The sequence below is a fragment of the Scyliorhinus canicula genome, chromosome 3 (genome assembly GCF_902713615.1).
Source record: "Scyliorhinus canicula chromosome 3, sScyCan1.1, whole genome shotgun sequence".
NCBI lineage: Eukaryota > Metazoa > Chordata > Chondrichthyes > Carcharhiniformes > Scyliorhinidae > Scyliorhinus > Scyliorhinus canicula.
The window spans coordinates 8,009,759-8,033,520 of NC_052148.1; the positions used below are offsets into that span (position 1 = coordinate 8,009,759).

Genomic DNA, 23,762 nt, shown 5'->3' on the forward strand with positions numbered 1-23,762 from the left:
GGACTGGAGAGCTGGCGGCCAACTTCAATAGGCACCAGCTCCCCAAGGCCAGACTCCCTCCCGGGTGAGGGACGGACTTGCTGCCTGACACCAATCAATGTTTGTTAGACTGTATTGTGGCAGCCGTGCTGCTGTATTCGGTGGGGATAAAATCTGTTCCATTAGCGTACTTGGAAATATTCAATTTGGTTCCCACACCAACACATTGATATAGATTGTCCATATCTGGCGCAGTGTCCTTACAACTGCCCACTAATCACAACCTGCTAACCTACAAATTATTCCTGCTCTCTGCCATTCAGCGATTATCAATCCATGCCAGTATTTCACCCCCAATCTGATGTACTTTGCTCACTAACCTCCTGTGTGGGACCTCATTAAAAGCATTTCAAAATCCAAATACACCACACCCACTGGCTCCCCCATATCTATTCTGATTTCCCTTTCAGAAATCCATGCTGACCTTACGTATTCTTATCATTATTGCTAATAGCCCAGTTACATACATACATATGAACATATGAATTGGGATCTAGGATAGGCCACTCGGCCCCTCGAGCCAGCTACGTTATTCAGTGAGAGCATGACTGATCTGATTGTAACCTCGACTCCACACAACTCCTGATAACCTTTGGCCCTTTGTTAATCAAGAATCTATCTCACTCTGTCTTACACATATTCAAAGCCTTGGCTTCCACCGCCTTTCGAAGATGAGAGATCCAGAAGCTTCTGACCCTGTGAGAGAGTAAAATTCTCCTCTTGGTCCAAAATGGTTGACCTCCATTTTTAACCTCGCTCGAGATTTTCCAAAAAGAGGAAACATCCTCTCCACATCGATCCTGTCAACACCCCTCACAATCTTAGATGTGTCAATCAGGGAAGCACAGTAGCACGGTGGTTAGCACTGTTTCTGCACAGCGCCAGGATCCCAGATTCAGTTCCCAGCTTGGCCCACTGTCCGTGCGGAATCTGCACGTTCTCCCCGGGTCTGCGTGGGTTTCCTCCGGGAGCACCAGTTTCCTCCCACAAGTCCCGAAAGACGTGCTGTTCGGTTAATTGTACATTCTGAATTCTCCCTCTGTGTACCCGAACAGGCGCCGGAGTGTGGCGACTAGGGGATTTTCGCAGCAACTTTGTTGTAGTGTTGATGTAAGCCTACTTGTGACAATAAGATTATTGGACATGTGGAGGGCTGTGTATACTCCTCATTTAAATAAAGGTGTAAATTCATGAGATGCAGTTCAGACCAGATTTACTAGATTAAGTCGCCACAATGGTTAGCACTGCTGCCTCACGGCGCCGAGGGCCCAGATTCGGTCCCGACCTGGGTCACTGCCCGTGTGGAGTCTGCACATTCTCCTTGTGTTCGTGTGGTTCTCACCCCCGCAACCCAAAGATGTGCAGGGTAGGTGGAGTGGCCACGCTAAATTGCCCCTCAATTGAAAACTAAAATAGGCAGCAGGGTAGCATGGTGGTTAGTATAAATGCTTCACAGCTCCAGGGTCCCAGGTTCAATTCCCGGCTGGGTCACTGTCTGTGTGGAGTCTGCACGTCCTCCCCCTGTGTGCGTGGGTTTCCTCCGGGTGCTCCGGTTTCCTCCCACAGTCCAAAGATGTGCGGGTTAGGTGGATTGGCCATGCTAAATTGCCCTTAGTGACCTTAATAAGTAAGGTTAAGGGGGGGTTGTTGGGTTACGGGTATAGGGTGGATACGTGGGTTTGAGTAGGGTGATCATTGCTCGGCACAACATCGAGGGCCGAAGGGCCTGTTCTGTGCTGTACTGTTCTATGTTCTCTGTTCTAAAATTGTGTATTCTAAATTTTAAAAAGATTTACTAGATTGCAAGCGATGGGTTGTGGTGTCTTCTGACAAAAGGCCGGAGAGGCACGGCTTGCATCTACTGGACTTTCTAAGACTAAGAGGCAACTTAATAATACCACCATCTCGAGGATGATTCATGATGGGCAACACATTCTGACCCAGAAAGTTACACCCCTGTCGAAGAATGAATAATAAAAAAAAGACAAACACTCCTGCGAAACCTTGATGTCGCATCACATCCCAGATAGACCATTTCTGAATTGGGAAGGAGGCTTTTTCACCTTCCCAGGAACTGATTACCTTGTCGCTGTAAGATCTATTTTGCGGAGTAGACCAGCTGACTTCAATGATAATAAGCAAAACAGTAGAACGCGTGAAAGCCGAGTTCAGCCGGTACAGCATTCCAAACATTGTGATGAGTGGCAGTGGCCCTCAGCTCACAAGTGAAGAATTCAGCTGATCCACCAAGGGTCGGGAAATTCATGACTACCATCATCACGATACTATCCCCAGTGGCATGGAAAGGCTGAGGCAAAATGAAAAATTGCCAAAGAACTTGTCAAGAAATAGAACAAATCCAGCACCGAGGCAGGTTTGTATCATCTGCAATGTTTATAATGCTTCTCCCTCACCCAACTCGAAACTTAATTGACTTAAAGGTTATTAAATTTGACATGTTTATTGGGTGATTTCATACCTGGAATCTCTCCGGTACTTGGCTGAAGCTTTGTTCCAATAGCTGTGTCGGTAACTGAACCTGGAAAGTAAAGGAACATGCACATTTATTTCGGGGTTGTGTTCCTATGGTCCACTCGGAGTTTGCAGGATAGCACCTCAGCATCATGTGTGCCCCATACCCACAGTCAGGCCCTTGCTTCATGATCAGCTGCTGCTTCACCCTCAGCCTGTTTCTTAGTGGTTTTGGCAGTGGAGGGTTGCCATTGGCTGCCAATCTCAGGGTGTGGACAAGGAGGCAGGTCTCAAGTCGGGTTCAGCTGGAACTGGAATGCGGGTCACTGCTGCAGTGTGGCTGGAGGGACTGGAGAGCTGGCGGCCAACTTCAATAGGCACCAGCTCCCCAAGGCCGGACTCCCTCCCGGATGGAAGATGTGCAGTCAGAGCATGACTGACCTGATTGTAACTTCGACACCACACAACTCCTGATAACCTTTGATTCTTTGTGAATCAAGAATGTATCTGACTCTGCCTTACAAATATGCCAAGCCTTGGCTTCCCGCCTTTTGAAGGGTTTCCCGGTAGCGTGGGGGGGTTTCGATGGAAATTCCCATTGACAGCGGCGGGAACAGAGAATCTCACCCCCAGGGACAAGCTGCTCGCCTCCCGCTGCCGGGAAACACACAGCTGGGAATCCCGCTCCGGAGCAGGAATAGACTTTCTGGCCCCTTGAGCCTGCTCTGTCATTCAGTGAAGCCACTGATTGTGGCCCAAGTTTCATCTTCCTACCTGTGCCCATGTAGATCAAAATTCTCACTCAACATTGAATATATTCAATGACCCAGCCTCCACGCTTGCTAAGGAAGTGAATACCAAAGGCTAACCACCCTCTGAGAGGTGATTCCTCCTTATCTCCATCTTAAAGAAGGGCTCCCCCACAGATCCAGGATTCCCCATGACACAAAACGTCCTCCGCAGTATGAGCCCTGTCAAGCCCCAACTCCCTCAGAATCTTGGATGTTTCACTAAGACCTCGGCTCACTACTCACTCCAATGAGTATGGATCAAACCTGCTCAATGTTTCCTCACAATATAAACGACTGATCCCAGGGACCAGTCTGGTGAAAATCCTCTGGAATGGCCTCCAATGCAAGAATGTGTCTCGATAAGTAAGACAACCAAAAGTGTACAGAGGGCTCCAGGTGCCGTCTTACCAAGGTCCCCTACAGTTCCAGCAAGGTGCCCTTCTTCAATATGCCGGTGGACTGGGAAAATCAGGTTGGTAGTGGATCCCAAGAAAGGGAATTTGTGGAATGTCTAAGATATGTTTTTTTGGAGCAGCTTGTGACAGAGCTGACTAGGGAACAGGCAATTCTGGATTTGGTGATGTGTAATGAGGCAGACTTGATTCGGGATCTTCAGGTGAAGGAACCCTTCGGAAGCAGCGACCACAATGTGATTGAATTTACCCTGCAGTTAGAGAGGGAGAAGCTGCAATCAGATGTAACGGTATTACAATTAAATAAGGGCAACTACAAAGACATGAGGGAGGAGCTGGCCAGAGGTGATTGGAGAAGGAGCCTAGCAGGGAAGACAGTGGAACAGCAATGGCAGGAGCTTTGGGGGGTTATTCGGGAGGCACAACAGAAATTCATCCCAAGGAGGAGGAAAGATGCAAAGGGGAGGACAAGGCATCCATGGCTGACGGGGGAAGTCAAGGACAGCATGAAAGCACAAGAAAAAGCAGACAAAGTGGCGAGAATTAGTGGGATCAGCGTCTGTAAACCAAGATTGAATGTGCCTTTGCTGCAATCTCGGGCAGTGCACTGCAGATCTGAATCATTCAGTGTGTAAGAAATCTTCTTGTGTGACCATTGGTTCTCAGTCACTTGCCCATGTGTGTCCCTGTCAGTGACAGTGAGAAGTGAGATAAGGATGGGTGCGGAGATAGATTGTTCTGGGACTGTGGATAACAGCCGGTCAGTAAAATCATGGGGGGGATTCTCCACATGGCCACATCCGTTTTCCTGTGCGGCACGCCCCCCCCCCCCCCCCCCCCCCCCCCCGCCGGCAGTGGGATTCTCTGTCCCGGCAGCCAGCCAATGGGGTTGCCTATTGTGGGCACCCCCCACACCTTCGGGAAATCCGCGGGACTGAGTGCGCTGCCGGCGAAACGGAGGATCCCACTGACGGAGAATCCAGCCCTGGATGTTTCATACTTATTCAATCTGGGAGGTTTATTGGGAGAGTTTTATCACCTGGAGTGTCCCTGGCTTTCTGCTGAATATCTGTTGTGATTCTCAAGTGTGTTGTAGCTGTGGAAAGTGCGGAACGTATCGCTGCTACAATTCACCATTGTATTGCATTGCATTGTATTATGTTGATGCCCTTGTGGGCTCCGGCTATGGCTGCGCCCCCTCGGGGGAGGTATATAGATCTGTAGCCCTGTAGGCGGCACTCAGTACAGAGCAGTCGCAGGCAGGCACAGATCTAGCTGATTAAAACCACTGTTCACTTCTAGTATGAATTGATGGTCGCATCAATTTAATAAGCTAAGATATCGCAGTGGAAGCCGCCCTCAAACATGGTCGATTGAAACTCGACCCTCGGGCAGTTTAAGACAAAGGAATCTTTTCACACTGGGTCCGCTGCATTGAGGCCTACCTTGCCGCCTCCTCCTCGCCCGCCGTCACCGAGGCATAGAAGCTGAGTCTCCTCCACGCCCGAGTGAGCCACAGATTCTCTGTACTAATCGAAGACGCGACCACGTACGCAGACGCGGTCGCAATCCTGAAAAGACACTACATGAGGCCGCTGAACTAAGTGTTGGCGCGACATCTCATCACCACACGTCGTCAACGCCGCGGACAATCACTGGAAGAATATCTACGCGATCTGAGGGTCCTCACTAGAAACTGCGACTACAAGGATATCACAGCCTCGCAGCACATGGAACTCGCCATCCGGGACACCTATGTGGCTGAAGTCCGGTCCAACAATGTCAGACAGCGCCTGCTCAAATAGGGCGCCCTCGACCTAGAAGAGACGGTAAAACTATCCACCTCGTTAGAGGCAGCCTTCCAGAGCTGAAACGCTTTCCCCTCCGACCACGCAATTTCCTCGTGGGCATCAGAAGCACGGCCATCACCTGACCCGAGGGTGTCCCAGGCCTGAGCCGTGCGGCTGCCCACCCAACCCAAGGGGCCGCCCTGCTATTTCTGCGGTCAGAACCAGCACCCCAGGCAGCATGGCCCAGCTCGGAACGCGACCTGCAGTGACTGCGGCGGGAAAGGACATTTTGCCAAAGTCTGCTTAGCCTGACCCAAGGTTCCAAAATCGCAGGCCCGACTCACAGACTCACAGTCCTGCAGACCCCGCAGTGTGGCTGCATGCCTGTCGGTACCACTCCCTTCTGACACGTCATCTGCCTCGTGCTATCCATGGGGGCCGCCATCTTTAACCCTACCCGACACGTGCGACTCATGAGGGCCACCATCTTGGCCGCCATCATGGGACAACCCCGCGACCACCGACCACGCCGGCTACCCGCAGCTTGGCGCTGTCACTCTCGACCAGTCATGGCCCAAGCACCTCAAGAACTCCATGATGACCGTCCAGGTCAATGGGCACGAGACGACCTGTCTGTTTGACTCTGGGAGAACGGTGAGCTTCATCCATCCCGACAAGGTAAGGCCCTGTTCCCTCCAGATTTCTCCCGCATCCCAAACAATCTCCCTTGCTTCCGGATCACATTCGATGCAGATCCGGGGGTACTGTGTCGCGAACCTTGCGATACAGGCCGCCGAGAACGCCAATTTTAAATTCTATGTCCTTCCCCATCTCTGCGCCCCTCTCTTGTTGGGACTGGATTTCCAGTGCAACCTCAGGAGCCTGACCCTGAAGTACTATGGACCCCTACCCCCTCTGATCGTATGTAGCCTCGCGAACCTTAAGGTCGCCTCTCCCTCACTCTTCGCGAACCTCGCCTCCGACTGTAAACCCGCTGCCACCAGGAGCAGGCGGTACAGTGCCCAGGACAGGACTTTTATCAAGTTGGAGGTCCAGCGGCTCGAGGAAGGGGATCATCGAGGCCAGTAATAGCCCCTGGAGAGCCCAAGTGGTGGTCGTCAGGACCGGGGAAAAGTACCGGATGGTTGTGGACCACAGACAGATCATAAACCGGTAAACGCACCTCGATGCGTACCCCCACCCCCGGATAGCGGACATGGTTAATCAGATCGCACACTACCAGGTGTTCTCCGCAGTAGATCTGAAGTCCGCATACCACCAGCTTTCGATCCGCCAGGAAGATTGCCATTAGACTGCCTTTGAGGCAGACGGACGCCTCGTCCATTTCCTGAGGGTGCTCTTCGGTGTCACCAATGGGGTCTTGGTATTCCAAAGAAAGATGGACCGAATGGTTGACCAGTACGGGCTGCGAGCCACGTTCCCATACTTAGATAATGTCACCATCTGCGGCCATGATCAGCAGGACCATGACACTAACCTTCAGATGTTCCTGCAAACCGCCCAAGCCCTTAATCTCATCTACAACAAGGAGAAATGTGTTTTACGCACAACCCGACTCGCCCATCCTCGGCTATGTCATGGAAAACGGAGTCCTAGGGCCCGACCCTGACCGCATGCGCCCCCTCCTGCAACTCCCCTTCCCCACTGTCCCAAGGCCCTGAAAAGGTGCCTCGGGTTCTTTTCCTATTACGCCCAGTGGATCCCCAACTATGCGGACAAAGCCCCGCCCACTGATCAAAGCCACCATCTTCCCGCTGGCGGCTGAGGCCCGCCAGGCCTTTAGCCGCATCAAGGCAGATATTACCAAAGCCGCCAGGTGGAGAGTGATGCGTCAGATGTCGCCCCGGCTGCTACCCTTAACCAGGCAAGCCCATGGCCTTCTTTTGTAGCCACCCAAATTGGCCACTGCCGGATACAAAATGGAACATTGAGTTGCATGCAGGGAAAATTGGACAATGTAATGAAAACAGGCAGGCTGCAGAATCTCCCGGTGTATTCTGTTTGCAGAGAAACCAGACAGCACTGAAACTGGCCGATGTTAATGAAGCGATTCCCGGTGATTCCTGGGCACAATAGATACAGTTGAAAATGACAAAGGTCAACCCAGACTCTTCAGCACCAGCAGGAGTCCTGGACAATGAGATACAAACAGCCCCCAAGAACCGCCCAGCGATCGGGAAACAGCCCCGTTATTGGGGAAATTCAAATCAATCGATTGGCAAGAGGCCCAATCAATTTCAAGTTCATAGAGGGTCCGGCCAGATGGGTGCTAAACCCAAAACAGTATAAGAAAGAGACCCCTGTTCGCTCTCTTAGCTGGCCCTCCCAACAGAACACCTTTGCAGCAGCTCTCTCTGAACCTGACAACGAGGAGCGGCCTGGCCAAAAGCTACACCGGCAAGTAAGTGTCTGATCAACGCTCGCTACGGGAATAGACACTCCTGACCCTTTAGCCTGAACCAGTTGGGAAGCCTGACGATTCAGGACAAAACAAGAGGCCATTGTTCCCTGGTCCAGTGGGTTCCCTTATCAAAGATAAGTATCGGCTTATAGTGTTAGGAATAGTTTAGTCTTAGTATTCGTCGCATGAGTAGTGACTTACTGTGTGTATAATAAACGTGCCTTGATTTGAATCTTACTAACTGGTGTATTGAGTCATTGATCCGAACTTGAACTTGAACCTCGTGGCGGTATCATAGGGACACCTGGCGACTCTAGAGCAAGGTGATTAAACAGAGCCAATTGAGTGTAAAGCACACTCAGTAAAACGAGCAACGCTTTTCCTGTACCCTCAACGCCTCCGAGATTCGACACTCCTCTGTGGAAAAGGAATTTCAGCCATCATGGAAGCTGTGTGGCATTGGAGGCACTACCTGGCCGGTAGGAGGTTCAACCTCGTCACTGACCAACGGTCGGTAGTTCAACAACACACAGCGGGGCAAGATCAAAAATGATAAAATCTTGAGGTGGAGAATCGAACTCTCTATCTATAATTACGGTATTGTGTATCCTCCTGCGAAGCTCAATGAGCCCCCGGATGCCCTGTCCCACGGCACATGCGCCAACACGCAAGATGACTGACTTTGGGCCATCCACGATGACCTCTGCCACCCGGGGGTCACCCGGCTTCTCCACTTCATCAAGGCCCACAACCTGCCCTACTCCACCGAGAAGGTCAGGGCTATGACCAGGGACTGCCAAGTCTGCGCGAGTGCAAGCCGCACTTCTATCGGCAAGAGAAGGCCCACCTGGTGAAGACATCCCATCCCTTTGAGCGCCTCAGCGTTGATTTCTCCCATCCACTGACCGCAACGTGCATTTTCTCAATGTCGTTGACGAGTACTCCCGTTTCCCCTTTGCCATCCCCTGCCTCAACATCACCGCAGCCACTGAAATAAAGGCCCTGTCCAGCATCTTCACCCTGCTCGGTTTCCCCACTTAAACATCCACAGTGACCGGGGCTCCTTGTTTATGAGCGATGAGCTGCGTCAGTACCTGCTCGGTAAGGGCATTGCCTCGAGCAGGACTACCAGTTACAACCCCCGGGGAAACGGGCAGGTGGAGAGGGAGAACGCGACGGTCTGGAAGGCCGTCCTTCTGGCCCTATGGTCAAAGTCTCCCAGTTTCCCGCTGGCAGGAGGTCCTCCCCAACGCACTCCACTCCATTCGGGCGCTCCTCTGCACAGCCACGAACAAGACCCCTCACGACCGTCTATTTGTCTTCCTCAGGAAGTTCATCTCCGGGGTCTCGCTGACGACATGGGGCCTGTCATCCTCCGGAAGCATGTGAGGAGCCATAAGTCCAACCCCCTGGTTAAGAGGCTCCTGCATGCCAACCCTCAGTATGCCTACATGGCGCACCGCGACGGTCGACAAGATACAGTCTCCCTCTGGGATCTGGCACCGGCTGGTTCCCCAGCGACCATCACCTACGCCCCCCACCCCCCCGCCACACTGAACACCGCCCCTGCCCCGCCCCTACATCGCCTACACCTCCCCCTACCCCATCGCCGACACACCATGATGAAGCTCCAGGCGACACGCTCCCGGAGTCAACAAGCCCAACGCCCGTGCCCACAGCGACAAGTTCAATGCCCGTGCCTGCAGTCAAGCCGGACCTTGAGGCAATCACAGCGAACGATCAAGGCGCCGGACAGACTCGGTCTGTGAGCCCACTTCACTCCCGCTGGACTTCAATTTTTTAACAGGGGGTGAATGTGGTGAACGTATTGCTGCTACAATTCACCACTGTATTGTATTGTATTGTATTATGTTGGTGCCCTTGTGGGCTCCGCCCTCTCAGGGGAGGTATATAGATCTGCAGCCTATAGGCAGCTCTCAGTACAGAGCAGTCGCAGGCCGGCACAGATCAAGCTTATTAAAGCCACTTTCACTTCTACTAATCATTTCGTGTGAATTGATGGTCACGTCAGAAAGTAAAGAACAAAAACATCCCCAGGCAATGTGAGAATCAGTTCTTGCAGCAGCTCACTGGGAGTTTGAGTGGCAGGATGAGATTAGCACGATAAAGCAGGCCGAGGATCTCAAACCTCTCGAGTCATTAAGGCAGCAGAGGCGTAGCAATCAGCAGGCTGCCTGTGTGACGCTAAGGAGGAATTAAATAGCATTGCATGTTTCATAAAAATGGATCAATGAATGCTTTTTCCTTGTTGCTAAAACTTATTAACAGCTCTGAGCTCTGACTCTGCGATTTAGATCATGTCAGTGTTGTTGGACAGGTTGATCGCCTCAGAAGAATTGATCAATAACGATAGAGGGCACAAGCTCGGACCTGTCATCCTGATTACTGTTAAAGACGAGACTGACCCTGGGGTTTGCTCTCTCACATTAACCTGATACAAGGCAGAAGTGAAATAAGGTTGGTTGTGCAAAATCATATATTTAATGCTATTAAATTTGAGAGGTTTACAGGGAGAGTTTTTATTACCTGGAGCCTCCGTGGTTCTTTCCGGAATATCTGTAGTGATTCCTCGGGCCGTTGTAGCTGTGCAAAGTAAAAAAAACAAGAGAAGCCCTCAATAAATGTGAAATGTGTCACTCAGAGGCTGGGTTCGGCCGAGGTTTGAACCACACTAAGTATGCATATGAGCAGACGACGGCACAGCGGTTAGCACTGTTGCTTCACCGCACCAGGGCCCCAGGTTCGATTCCCGGCTTGGGTCACTGTCTGTGCGGAGTCTGCATGTTCTCCCCATGTGGGTTTCCTCCGGGTTCTCCAGTTTCCTCCCACAAGCCCATAGAATGTGCTGTTGGTAATTTGGACATTCTGAATTCTCCCTCTGTGTACCTGAACAGGAGCCGCAATGTGGCGACTAGGGGCTTTTCACAGTAACTTCATTGCAGTGTTAATGTAATCTTGTGACACTAATAAAGATTATTATTATTATTGACCGGGTCTGTCAGTGAGTCTGACAGCCACACCTCGCAGGGATTCATTTGATTGGCTGCAGTGGGCTGGGAGTTCCATTGTAAAACCGACAGGGAAGAGGAAAGGCCTGTGTACACTTCACATCACGGACCCCTTGCAAGTAGGGTATGGACAGGGAATATCGAGGCTGCCCTTTAAGCCTGGCTGTTAATTCAAGCCCATAACTGGCCAATTAAAGAGCTTCCCACAGCTGCTGGTTTGGGTATGGGGGTGATGGGATGGCAACGGACAGCATGTGGGCAGGCGGCTCACTCAAGGTCACCTCAGAGGCTTGGCACCTCCAGATTGAGTCTTCATGCCTGGCACGTGGTGGCTGGTCTAGTCAACCGACCAGTCCGCAGCATCCTCTGCTCCCAGTGACATGGCCGGAGCTGGTCTGCTGACCTCTCCACAGTGTCCACTGCTCCCAGTGACATGGCCGGAGCTGGTCTGCTGACCTCTCCACAGTGTCCACTGCTCCCAGTGACATGGCCGGAGCTGGTCTGCTGACCTCTCCACAGTGTCCACTGCTCCCAGTGACATGGCCGGAGCTGGTCTGCTGACCTCTCCACAGTGTCCACTGCTCCCAGTGACATGGCCGGAGCTGGTCTGCTGACCTCTCGGCCGTGTCCACTGCTCCCAGTGACATGGCCGGAGCTGGTCTGCTGATCTCTCCACAGTGTCCACTGCTCCCAGTGACATGGCCGGAGCTGGTCTGCTGACCTCTCCACAGTGTCCACTGCTCCCAGTGACATGGCCGGAGCTGGTCTGCTGATCTCTCCACAGTGTCCACTGCTCCCAGTGACATGGCCGGAGCTGGTCTGCTGACCTCTCCACAGTGTCCACTGCTCCCAGTGACATGGCCAGAGCTGGTCTGCTGACCTCTCCACAGTGTCCACTGCTCCCAGTGACATGGCCGGAGCTGGTCTGCTGACCTCTCGGCCATGTCCACTACTCCCAGTGACATGGCCGGAACTGGTCTGCTGACCTCTCCACAGTGTCCACTGCTCCCAGTGACATGGCCGGAGCTGGTCTGCTGACCTCTCGGCCGTGTCCACTGCTCCCAGTAACATGGCCGGAGCTGGTCTGCTGACCTCTCCACAGTGCCCACTGCTCCCAGTGACATGGCCGGAGCTGGTCTGCTGACCTCTCGGCCATGTCCACTACTCCCAGTGACATGGCCGGAACTGGTCTGCTGACCTCTCCACAGTGTCCACTGCTCCCAGTGACATGGCCGGAGCTGGTCTGCTGACCTCTCGGCCGTGTCCACTGCTCCCAGTAACATGGCCGGAGCTGGTCTGCTGACCTCTCGGCCGTGTCCACTGCTCCCAGTGACATGGCCGGAGCTGGTCTGCTGACCTCTCCACAGTGGTCCCCAAGGTCCCCTACAGTTCCAGCAAGATGCCCTTCTTCAATATGCCGGTGGACTGGGAAAAGCAGGTTGGTAGTGGATCCCAAGAAAGGGAATTTGTGGAATGTCTAAGAGATATTTTTTTGGAGCAGATTGTGACAGAGCCGACTAGGGAACAGGCAATTCTGGATTTGGTGATGTGTAATGAGGCAGACTTGATTCGGGATCTTCAGGTGAAGGAACCCTTCGGAAATAGCGACCACAATGTGATAGAATTTACCCTACAGTTTGAGAGGGAGAAGCTGGAGTCAGATGTAACGGTATTACAATTAAATAAGGGTAAACACAGAGACATGAGGGAGGAGCTAGCCAGAGTTGATTGGAGAAGGAGCCTAGCGTGGAAGACAATGGAACAGCAATGGCAGGAGCTTTGGGGGGTTATTCGGGAGGCACAGCAGAAATTCATCCCAAGGAGGAGGAAAGATGCAAAGGGGAGGACAAGGCATCCATGGCTGTCGAGGGAAGTCAAGGACAGCATGAAAGCAAAAGAAAAAGCAGACAAAGTGGCGAGAATTAGTGGGATCAGCTTCTGTAAACCAAGATTGAATGTGCCTTTGCTGCAATCTCGGGCAGTGCACTGCAGATCTGAATCGTTCAGTGTGTAAGAAATCTTCTTGTGTGACCATTGGTTCTCAGTCACTCGCCCATGTGTGTCCCTGTCAGTGACAGTGAGAAGTGAGATAAGGATGGGTGCGGAGATAGATTGTTCTGGGACTGTGGATAACAGCCGGTCAGTAAAATCATAGGGGGGATTCTCCACATGGCCACATCCGTTTTCCTGTGCGGCACGCCCCCCCCCCGCCAGCAGTGGGATTCTCTGTCCCGGTAGCCAGCCAATGGGGTTGCCCATTGTGGGCACCCCCCACACCTTCGGGAAATCCGCGGGAGTGAGTGCGCTGCCGGCGAAACGGAGGATCCCACTGACGGAGAATCCAGCCCCGTATGTTTAATGCTTATTCAATCTGGAAGGTTTATTGGGAGAGTTTTATCACCTGGAGTGTCCCTGGCTTTCTGCTGAATATCTGTTGTGATTCTCAAGTGTGTTGTAGCTGTGGAAAGTGCGGAACGTATCGCTGCTACAATTCACCATTGTATTGCATTGCATTGTATTATGTTGATGCCCTTGTGGGCTCCGGCTATGGCTCCGCCCCCTCAGGGGAGGTATATAGATCTGCAGCCCTGTAGGCGGCACTCAGTACAGAGCAGTCGCAGGCCGGCACAGATCTAGCTGATTAAAACCACTGTTCACTTCTAGTATGAATTGATGGTCGCATCAATTTAATAAGCTAAGATATCGCAGTGGAAGCCGCCCTCAAACATGGTCGATTGAAACTCGACCCTCGGGCAGTTTAAGACAAAGGAATCTTTTCACACTGGGTCCGCTGCATTGAGGCCTACCTTGCCGCCTCCTCCTCGCCCGCCATCACCGAGGCATAGAAGCTGAGTCTCCTCCACGCCCGAGTGAGCCACAGATTCTCTGTACTAATCGAAGACGCGACCACGTACGCAGACGCGGTCGCAATCCTGAAAAGACACTACATGAGGCCGCTGAACTAAGTGTTGGCGCGACATCTCATCACCACACGTCGTCAACGCCGCGGACAATCACTGGAAGAATATCTACGCGATCTGAGGGTCCTCACTAGAAACTGCGACTACAAGGATATCACAGCCTCGCAGCACATGGAACTCGCCATCCGGGACACCTGTGTGGCTGAAGTCCGGTCCAACAATGTCAGACAGCGTCTGCTCAAAAAGGGCTCCCTCGATCTCGAAGAGACGGTAAAACTATCCATCTCGTTAGAGGCAGCCTTCCAGAGCTGAAACGCTTTCCCCTCCGACCACGCAATTTCCTCGTGGGCATCAGAAGCACGGCCATCACCTGACCCGAGGGTGTCCCAGGCCTGAGCCGTGCGGCTCAAGGGGCCGCCCTGCTATTTCTGCGGTCAGAACCAGCACCCCAGGCAGCATGGCCCAGCTCGGAACGCGACCTGCAGTGACTGCGGCGGGAAAGGACATTTTTCCAAAGTCTGCTTAGCCTGACCCAAGGTTCCAAAATCGCAGGCCCGACTCACAGACTCACAGTCCTGCAGACCCCGCAGTGTGGCTGCATGCCTGTCGGTACCACTCCCTTCTGACACGTCATCCGCCTCGTGCTATCCATGGGGGCCGCCATCTTTAACCCTACCCGACACGTGCGACTCATGAGGGCCACCATCTTGGCCGCCATCATGGGACCACCCCGCGACCACCGACCACGCCGGCTACCCGCAGCTTAGCGCTGTCACCCTCGACCAGTCATGGCCCAAGCACCTCAAGAACACCATGATGACCGTCCAGGTCAATGGGCACGAGACGACCTGTCTGTTTGACTCTGGGAGAACGGTGAGCTTCATCCATCCCGACAAGGTAGGCCCTGTTCCCTCCAGATTTCTCCCGCATCCCAAACAATCTCCCTTGCTTCCGGATCACATTCGATGCAGATCCATGGGTACTGTGTCGCGAACCTTGCGATACAGGCCGCCGAGAATGCCAATTTTAAATTCTATGTCCTTCCCCATCTCTGCGCCCCTCTCTTGTTGGGACTGGGCTTCCAGTGCAACCTCAGGAGCCTGACCCTGAAGTTCGGCGGGCCCCTACCACCTCTGATCGTATGTAGCCTCGCGAACCTTAAGGTCGCCTCTCCCTCACTCTTCGCGAACCTCACCTCCGACTGTAAACCCGCTGCCACCAGGAGCAGGCGGTACAGTGCCCAGGACAGGACTTTTATCAAGTCAGAGGTCCAGCGGCTGGAGGAAGGGGATCATCGAGGCCAGTAATAGCCCCTGGAGAGCCCAAGTGGTGGTCATCAGGACCGGGGAAAAGTACCGGATGGTTGTGGGCCACAGACAGACCATAAACCGGTAAATGCACCTCGATGCGTAGCCCCACCCCCGGATAGCGGACATGGTTAATCTGATTGCACACTACCAGGTGTTCTCCGCAGTAGATCTGAAGTTCGCATACCACCAGCTTTCGATCCGCCAGGAAGATTGCCATTAGACTGCCTTTGAGGCAGACGGCCACCTCTTCCATTTCCTGAGGGTGCTCTTCGGTGTCACCAATGGGGTCTTGGTATTCCAAAGAAAGATGGACCGAATGGTTGACCAGTACGGGCTGCGAGCCACGTTCCCGTACTTAGATAATGTCACCATCTGCGGCCATGATCAGCAGGACCATGACACTAACCTTCAGATGTTCCTCCAAACCGCCCAAGCCCTTAATCTCATCTACAACAAGGAGAAATGCGTTTTACGCACAACCCGACTCGCCCATCCTCGGCTATGTCATGGAAAACGGAGTCCTGGGGCCCGACCCTGACCAGATGTGCCCCCTCCTGCAACTCCCCTTCCCCACTGTCCCAAGGCCCTGAAAAGATGCCTGAGGTTCTTTTCCTATTACACCCAGTGGATCCCCAACTATGCGGACAAAGCCCCGCCCACTTATCAAAGCCATCTTTCTCATGGCGACTGAGGCCCGCCAGGCCTTCAGCCGCATCAAGGCAGATATTACCAAAGCTGCCATGCGCACGGTGGACAAGTCCATCCCCTTCCAGGTGGAGAGCGATACGTCGGATGTCGCCCCGGCCGCTACCCTTAACCAGGCAAGCCCATGGCCTTCTTTTGTAACCACCCAAATTGGCCACTGCCGGATACAAAATGGAACATTGAGTTGCACGCAGGGAAAATTGGACAATGTAATGAAAACAGGCAGGCTGCAGAATCTCCCTGTGTATTCTGTCTGCAGAGAAACCAGACAGCACTGAAACTGGCCGATGTTAATGAAGCGATTCCCGGTGATTCCTGGGCACAATAGATACAGTTGAAAATGACAAAGGTCAACCCAGACTCTTCAGCACCAGCAGGAGTCCTGGACAATGAGATACAAACAGCCCCCAAGAACCGCCCAGCAATCGGGAAACAGCCCCGTTATTGGGGAAATTCAAATAAATCGATTGGCAAGAGGCCCAATCAATTTCAAGTTCATAGAGGGTCCGCCCAGATGGGTGCTAAACCCAAAACAGTATAAGAAAGAGACCCCTGTTCGCTCTCTTAGCTGGCCCTCCCAACAGAACACCTTTGCAGCAGCTCTCTACAACCTGACAACGAGGAACGGCCTGGCCAAAAGCTACACTGGCAAGTAAGTGTCTGATCAACGCTCGCTACGGGAATAGACCTGACCCTTTAACCTGAACCAGTTGGGAAGCCTGACGATTCAGGACAAAACAAGAGGCCATTGTTCCCTGGTCCAGTGGGTTCCCTTATCAAAGATAAGTATCAGCTTATAGTGTTAGGAATAGTTTAGTCTTAGTATTCGTCGCATGAGTAGTGACTTACTGTGTACATAATAAACGTGCCTTGATTTGAATCTTACTAACTGGTGTATTGAGTCATTGACCCGGACTTGAACTTGAACCTCGTGGCGGTATCATAAGGATACCTGGCGACTCCAGCGCAAGGTTATAAACAGAGCCAATTGAGTGTAAAGCACACTCAGTAAAACGAGCAACACTTTTCCCGTACCCTCAACACCTCCGAGATTCGACACTCCTCTGGCCGGTAGGAGGTTCAACCTCGTCACTGACCAACGGTCGGTAGTTCAACAACACACAGCGGGGCAAGATCAAAAATGATAAAATCTTGAGGTGGAGAATCGAACTCTCTATCTATAATTACGGTATTGTGTATCCTCCTACGAAGCACAATGAGCCCCCGGATGCCCTGTCCCGCGGCACATGCGCCAACGCGCAAGATGACGGACTCCGGGCCATCCACGATGACCTCTGCCACCCGGGGGTCACCCGGCTTCTCCACTTCATCAAGGCCCACAACCTGCCCTACTCCACCGAGAAGGTCAGGGCTATGACCAGGGACTGCCAAGTCTGCGCGGAGTGTAAGCCGCACTTCTATCGGCAAGAGAAGGCCCACCTGGTGAAGACATCCCATCCCTTTGAGCGCCTCAGCGTTGATTTCTCCCATCCACTGACCGCAACGTGCATTTTCTCAATGTCGTTGACGAGTACTCCCGTTTCCCCTTTGCCATCCCCTGGACGGTCGACAAGATACATGACCGCAGCCACTGAAATAAAGGCCCTGTCCAGCATCTTCACCCTGCTCGGTTTCCCCACTTAAACATCCACAGTGACCGGGGCTCCTTGTTTATGAGCGATGAGCTGCGTCAGTACCTGCTCGGTAAGGGCATTGCCTCGAGCAAGACTACCAGTTACAACCCCCGGGGAAACGGACAGGTGGAGAGGGAGAACGCGACGGTCTGGAAGGCCGTCCTTCTGGCCCTATGGTCAAAGTCTCCCAGTTTCCCGCTGGCAGGAGGTCCTCCCCAACGCACTCCACTCCATTCGGGCGCTCCTCTGCACAGCCACGAACAAGACCCCTCACGACCGTCTATTTGTCTTCCTCAGGAAGTTCATCTCCGGGGTCTCGCTGACGACATGGGGCCTGTCGTCCTCCGGAAGCATGTGAGGAGCCATAAGTCCAACCCCCTGGTTAAGAGGCTCCTGCATGCCAACCCTCAGTATGCCTACGTGGCGCACCGCGACGGTCGACAAGATACAGTCTCCCTCTGGGATCTGGCACCCGCTGGTTCCCCAGCGACCATCACCTACGCCCCCCACCCCCCGCCACACTGAACACCGCCCCTGCCCCGCCCCTACATCGCCTACACCTCCCCCTACCCCATCGCCGACACACCATGATGAAGCTCCAGGCGACACGCTCCCGGAGTCAACAAGCCCAACACCCATACCCACAGCGACAAGTTCAACGCCCGTGCCCACAGCGACAAGTTCAACGCCCGTGCCCACAGCGACAAGTTCAACGCCCGTGCCCACAGCGACAAGTTCAATGCCCGTGCCCACAGCGACAAGTTCAATGCCCGTGCCTGCAGTCAAGCCGGACCTTGAGGCGATCACAGCGAACGATCAAGGCGCCGGACAGACTCGGTCTGTGAGCCCACTTCACCCCTGCTGGACTTCAATTTCTTAACAGGGGGTGAATGTGGTGAACGTATTGCTGCTACAATTCACCACTGTATTGTATTGTATTGTATTATGTTGGTGCCCTTGTGGGCTCCGCCCTCTCAGGGGAGGTATATAGATCTGCAGCCTGTAGGCAGCTCTCAGTACAGAGCAGTCGCAGGCCGGCACAGATCTAGCTTATTAAAGCCACTTTCACTTCTACTAATCATTTCGTGTGAATTGATGGTCACGTCAGAAAGTAAAGAACAAAAACATCCCCAGGCAATGTGAGAATCAGTTCTTGCAGCAGCTCACTGGGAGTTTGAGTGGCAGGATGAGATTACCACGATAAAGCAGGCCGAGGATCTCAAACCTCTCGAGTCATTAAGGCAGCAGAGGCGTAGCAATCAGCAGGCTGCCTGTGTGACGCTAAGGAGGAATTAAATAGCATTGCATGTTTCATAAAAATGGATCAATGAATGCTTTTTCCTTGTTGCTAAAACTTATTAACAGCTCTGAGCTCTGACTCTGCGTTTTAGTTCATGTCAGTGTTGTTGGACAGGTTGATCGCCTCAGAAGAATTGATCAATAACGATAGAGGGCACAAGCTCGGACCTGTCATCCTGATTACTGTTAAAGACGAGACTGACCCTGGGGTTTGCTCTCTCACATTAACCTGATACAAGGCAGAAGTGAAATAAGGTTGCTTGTGCAAAATCATATATTTAATGCTATTAAATTTGAGAGGTTTACAGGGAGAGTTTTTATTACCTGGAGCCTCCGTGGTTCTTTCCGGAATATCTGTAGTGATTCCTCGGGCCGTTGTAGCTGTGCAAAGTAAAAAAAAACAAGAGAAGCCCTCAATAAATGTGAAATGTGTCACTCAGAGGCTGGGTTCGGCCAAGGTTTGAACCACACTAAGTATGCATATGAGCGGACGACGGCACAGTGGTTAGCACTGTTGCTTCACCGCACCAGGGCCCCAGGTTCGATTCCCGGCTTGGGTCACTGTCTGTGCGGAGTCTGCATGTTCTCCCCGTGTGGGTTTCCTCCGGGTGCTCCGGTTTCCTCCCACAAGCCCATAGAATGTGCTGTTGGTAATTTGGACATTCTGAATTCTCCCTCTGTGTACCCGAACAGGAGCCGCAATGTGGCGACTAGGGGCTTTTCACAGTAACTTCATTGCAGTGTTAATGTAATCTTGTGACACTAATAAAGATTATTATTATTATTGACCGGGTCTGTCAGTGAGTCTGACAGCCACACCTCGCAGGGATTCATTTGATTGGCTGCAGTGGGCTGGGAGTTGCATTGTAAAACGGACAGGGAAGAGGAAAGGCCTGTGTACACTTCACATCACGGACCCCTTGCAAGTAGGGTATGGACAGGGAATATCGAGGCTGCCCTTTAAGCCTGGCTGTTAATTCAAGCCCATAACTGGCCAATTAAAGAGCTTCCCACAGCTGCTGGTTTGGGTATGGGGGTGATGGGATGGCAACGGACAGCATGTGGGCAGGCGGCTCACTCAAGGTCACCTCAAAGGCTTGGCACCTCCAGATTGAGCCTTCATGCCTGGCTCTCGCACGTGGTGGCTCTACGACCACTCTGCAGCGTCCACTGCTCCCAGTGACATGGCCGGAGCTGGTCTGCTGACCTCTCCACAGTGTCCACTGCTCCCAGTGGCATGGCCGGAGCTGGTCTGCTGACCTCTCGGCCGTGTCCACTGCTCCCAGTGACATGGCCGGAGCTGGTCTGCTGACCTCTCCACAGTGTCCACTGCTCCCAGTGACATGGCCGGAGCTGGTCTGCTGACGTCTCCACAGTGTCCACTGCTCCCAGTGACATGGCCGGAGCTGGTCTGCTGACCTCTCCACAGTGTCCACTGCTCCCAGTGACATGGCCGGAGCTGGTCTGCTGACCTCTCCACAGTGTCCACTGCTCCCAGTGACATGGCCGGAGCTGGTCTGCTGACCTCTCCACAGTGTCCACTGCTCCCAGTGACATGGCCGGAGCTGGTCTGCTGACCTCTCGGCCGTGTCCACTGCTCCCAGTGACATGGCCGGAGCTGGTCTACTGACCTCTCCACAGTGCCCACTGCTCCCAGTGACATGGCCGGAGCTGGTCTGTTGACCTCTCCACAGTGCCCACTGCTCCCAGTGACATGGCCGGAGCTGGTCTGCTGACCTCTCGGCCGTGTCCACTGCTCCCAGTGACATGGCCGGAGCTGGTCTGCTGACCTCTCGGCCGTGTCCACTGCTCCCAGTGACATGGCCGGAGCTGGTCTGCTGACCTCTCGGCCGTGTCCACTGCTCCCAGTGACATGGCCGGAACTGGTCTGCTGACCTCTCGGCCGTGTCCACTGCTCCCAGTGACATGGCCGGAACTGGTCTGCTGACCTCTCCACAGTGTCCACTGCTCCCAGTGACATGGCCGGAGCTGGTCTGCTGACCTCTCCACAGTGTCCACTGCTCCCAGTGACATGGCCGGAACTGGTCTGCTGACCTCTCCACAGTGTCCACTGCTCCCAGTGACATGGCCGGAACTGGTCTGCTGACCTCTCCACAGTGTCCACTGCTCCCAGTGACATGGCCGGAACTGGTCTGCTGACCTCTCCACAGTGTCCACTGCTCCCAGTAACATGGCCGGAGCTGGTCTGCTGACCTCTCGGCCGTGTCCACTGCTCCCAGTGACATGGCCGGAACTGGTCTACTGACCTCTCGGCCGTGTCCACTGCTCCCAGTGACATGGCCGGAGCTGGTCTGCTGACCTCTCCACAGTGTCCACTGCTCCCAGTGACATGGCCGGAGCTGGTCTACTGACCTCTCCACAGTGTCCACTGCTCCCAGTGACATGGCCGCAGCTGGTCTGCTGACCTCTCGGCCGTGTCCACTTCTCCCAGTGACATGGCCGGAGCTGGTCTGCTGACCTCTCCACAGTGTCCACTGCTCCCAGTGACATGGCCGGAGCTGGTCTGCTGACCTCTCGGCCGTGTCCACTGCTCCCAGTGACATGGCCGGAACTGGTCTGCTGACCTCTCGGCCGTGTCCACTGCTCCCAGTGACATGGCCGGAGCTGGTCTGCTGACCTCTCCACAGTGTCCACTGCTCCCAGTGACATGGCCGGAGCTGGTCTGCTGACCTCTCCACAGTGTCCAGTGCTCCCAGTGACATGGCCGGAGCTGGTCTGCTGACCTCTCCACAGTGTCCACTGCTCCCAGTGACGTGAATATTCAGGAGCTGTGGGAATGCGTGATGCCAGCACTTTGACCTGATGGCTGCCCAGGATGAGCTGCTCCAGTGTGATTCAGTGAGGATACTGAGTGACTCTGAGTCAGGTGGCCGCTTTGTTGTTTCACTTCCCATTGCATGTTTCTATCCTGGAACATATCACAATAATCAACCTGGTTGACCGCATTACGACCACACCTTCCGGAAATGACAGCACGAGCATGCGGCAGGATAAACGGCAGATCCCTATTCCCATCAGGGCCTTTGGGAAGCTGGTTTGCATTCCATGAATGGTATGGGAATGAAGTCCCGGCTGGAATTCTAGCCAACCCGTCCTACCATTGGGATTTCAGTTTGGTTCAGATTACACCCAGAACAATGCGATGCGCTCCAGTTAGGAGTTACCTGGAGGTAGGACTGGGGGCGGCTTGTCAAACATCTAAAGGAAGCAGGACGGATGTTTGTGGTGATGGAACTTGGAGCATCACTGGGACATACAAACATCTCCACAATGTGATCGCCCTGGGAAGGGTGTAGAGGGGATTTACCAGGATGTTGCCTGGGCTGGAGAGTGTTAGTTATGGAGAGGGTTGGTTATACTGGGATTGTTTTCCTTGGAGCAGAGGAGACTAAGGGGGGGACATGATTGAGATGTATAAAATTATGAGGGGCACAGATAGACAGGAAGAAACGTTTCCCCTTGTTGGAGGGGATCAATGACCAGGGGGCATAGTTTAAGTTAAAGGGTAGGAGGTTTGGAGGGGATGTGAGGTAAAACATTTCGCCCAGAGGGTGGTGGGAGTCTGGAACTCGCTGCCTGAAAGGGAGGTGGAGGCAGAGACTCTCAGAACATTGAAGAAATATTTAATGAACACTTGCGATGCCAAAGCAAACAAGGTTATGGGTCAAGTTCTGGAAAATGGGATTTGGCCAGTTAGGTGGTTGTTTTGACCATAGTACATAGAACATACAGTGACTGTAGAAGAAGGCCATTCGGCCCATCGAGTCTGCACTTAAGGCCTCACTGCCACGCTATCCCCGTAACCCAAGACACCCTCCTAACCTTTTCTTTTGGTCACTAAGGGCAATTTATCATGGCCAATCCCCTTAACCTGCATGTCTTTGGACTGTGGGAGGAAACTGGAGCACCCAGAGGAAACCAACGCAGACACGGGGTGAACGTGCAGACTCCGCACAGACAGTGACCCAGCAGGGAATCGAACCTGGGACCCTGGAGCTGTGAAGCCACAGTGCTACTTCTGCTACCGTGCTGCCCAAACTGCCAAACGGCCTTTTCTCTGCAGAAGACCTCAGTGACTCCATGACTATGATTCTATATGAATTAGGAGCAGGAGTGGACAGCGCGGTAGAGCAATATTTAGCACTGCTGCCTCACGGCACTGAGGACCCGGGTTCGATCCCGGCTCTGGGTCATTGTCCGTGTGCAGTTTGCACATTCTCCACGTGTCTGCGTGGGTTTCACCCCCCACAACCCAAAAGATGCGCAGATGAATTGGCCATGCTAAATTTCCCCTGAATAGGAACAAATATAATTCTGGCTGATCTGATTGTGACCTTAATCCCACATTCCTGCTGGTCTCCGATAACATCCCCCCCAGTTGTTTGTGGTGTATATCAATGATTGGGAAGAGAATGTGGCAGGTCTGATTAGTAAGTTTGTAGACGACACAAATATTGGTGGAGTTGTGGATAGTGGAGAGGATTGTCAGAGGATACAGCAGGGTATAAACTGGTTGGAATCTTGGGCAGAGAAATGGCAGATGGAGTTTAATCCAGACAAGTGTGAGGTAACGCACTTTGGAAGGTCCAATGCATACATGTAGGAATTACACAATAAATGGTAGAACTCTTGCGGGTACTGAGAGAGATCTGGGCGTGCATGTCCAACAGTCCCTGAAAGTGGCAATGTATGTGGATAAGGTGGTCAAGAAGGCATACGGCATGCTGGCCTTCATCGGTCAGGGCATTGAATATAAAAACTGGCAAGTCATGTTGCAGCTGTACAGGCCTCAGTTGGAGTATAGTGTTCAATTCTGGTCGCCACACTACCAGAAGGATGTGGATGCCTTGGAGAGGGCACAGAAGCAGTTTACTAGGATGTTGCCTGGTATGGAGGGCATTAGCTATGAGGAGAGG

The 23,762-nt window shown here is 53.1% G+C and overlaps 1 protein-coding gene across 1 annotated transcript in view; it reads right to left on the reverse strand.

Annotated features, from left to right (window-relative positions):
- Positions 1-23,762, reverse strand: part of LOC119963795 (mucin-1-like) — a 211,790-nt gene that overhangs the window by 155,095 nt on the left and 32,933 nt on the right. Inside the window, exons 4-6 of the mRNA XM_038793082.1 lie at positions 19,150-19,206; positions 10,475-10,531; positions 2,519-2,578 (exon numbers count right to left, since the gene is read on the reverse strand). Coding sequence (XP_038649010.1) covers positions 2,519-2,578; positions 10,475-10,531; positions 19,150-19,206 — 174 coding nt within the window. The remainder of the gene's footprint in view (positions 1-2,518; positions 2,579-10,474; positions 10,532-19,149; positions 19,207-23,762) is intronic.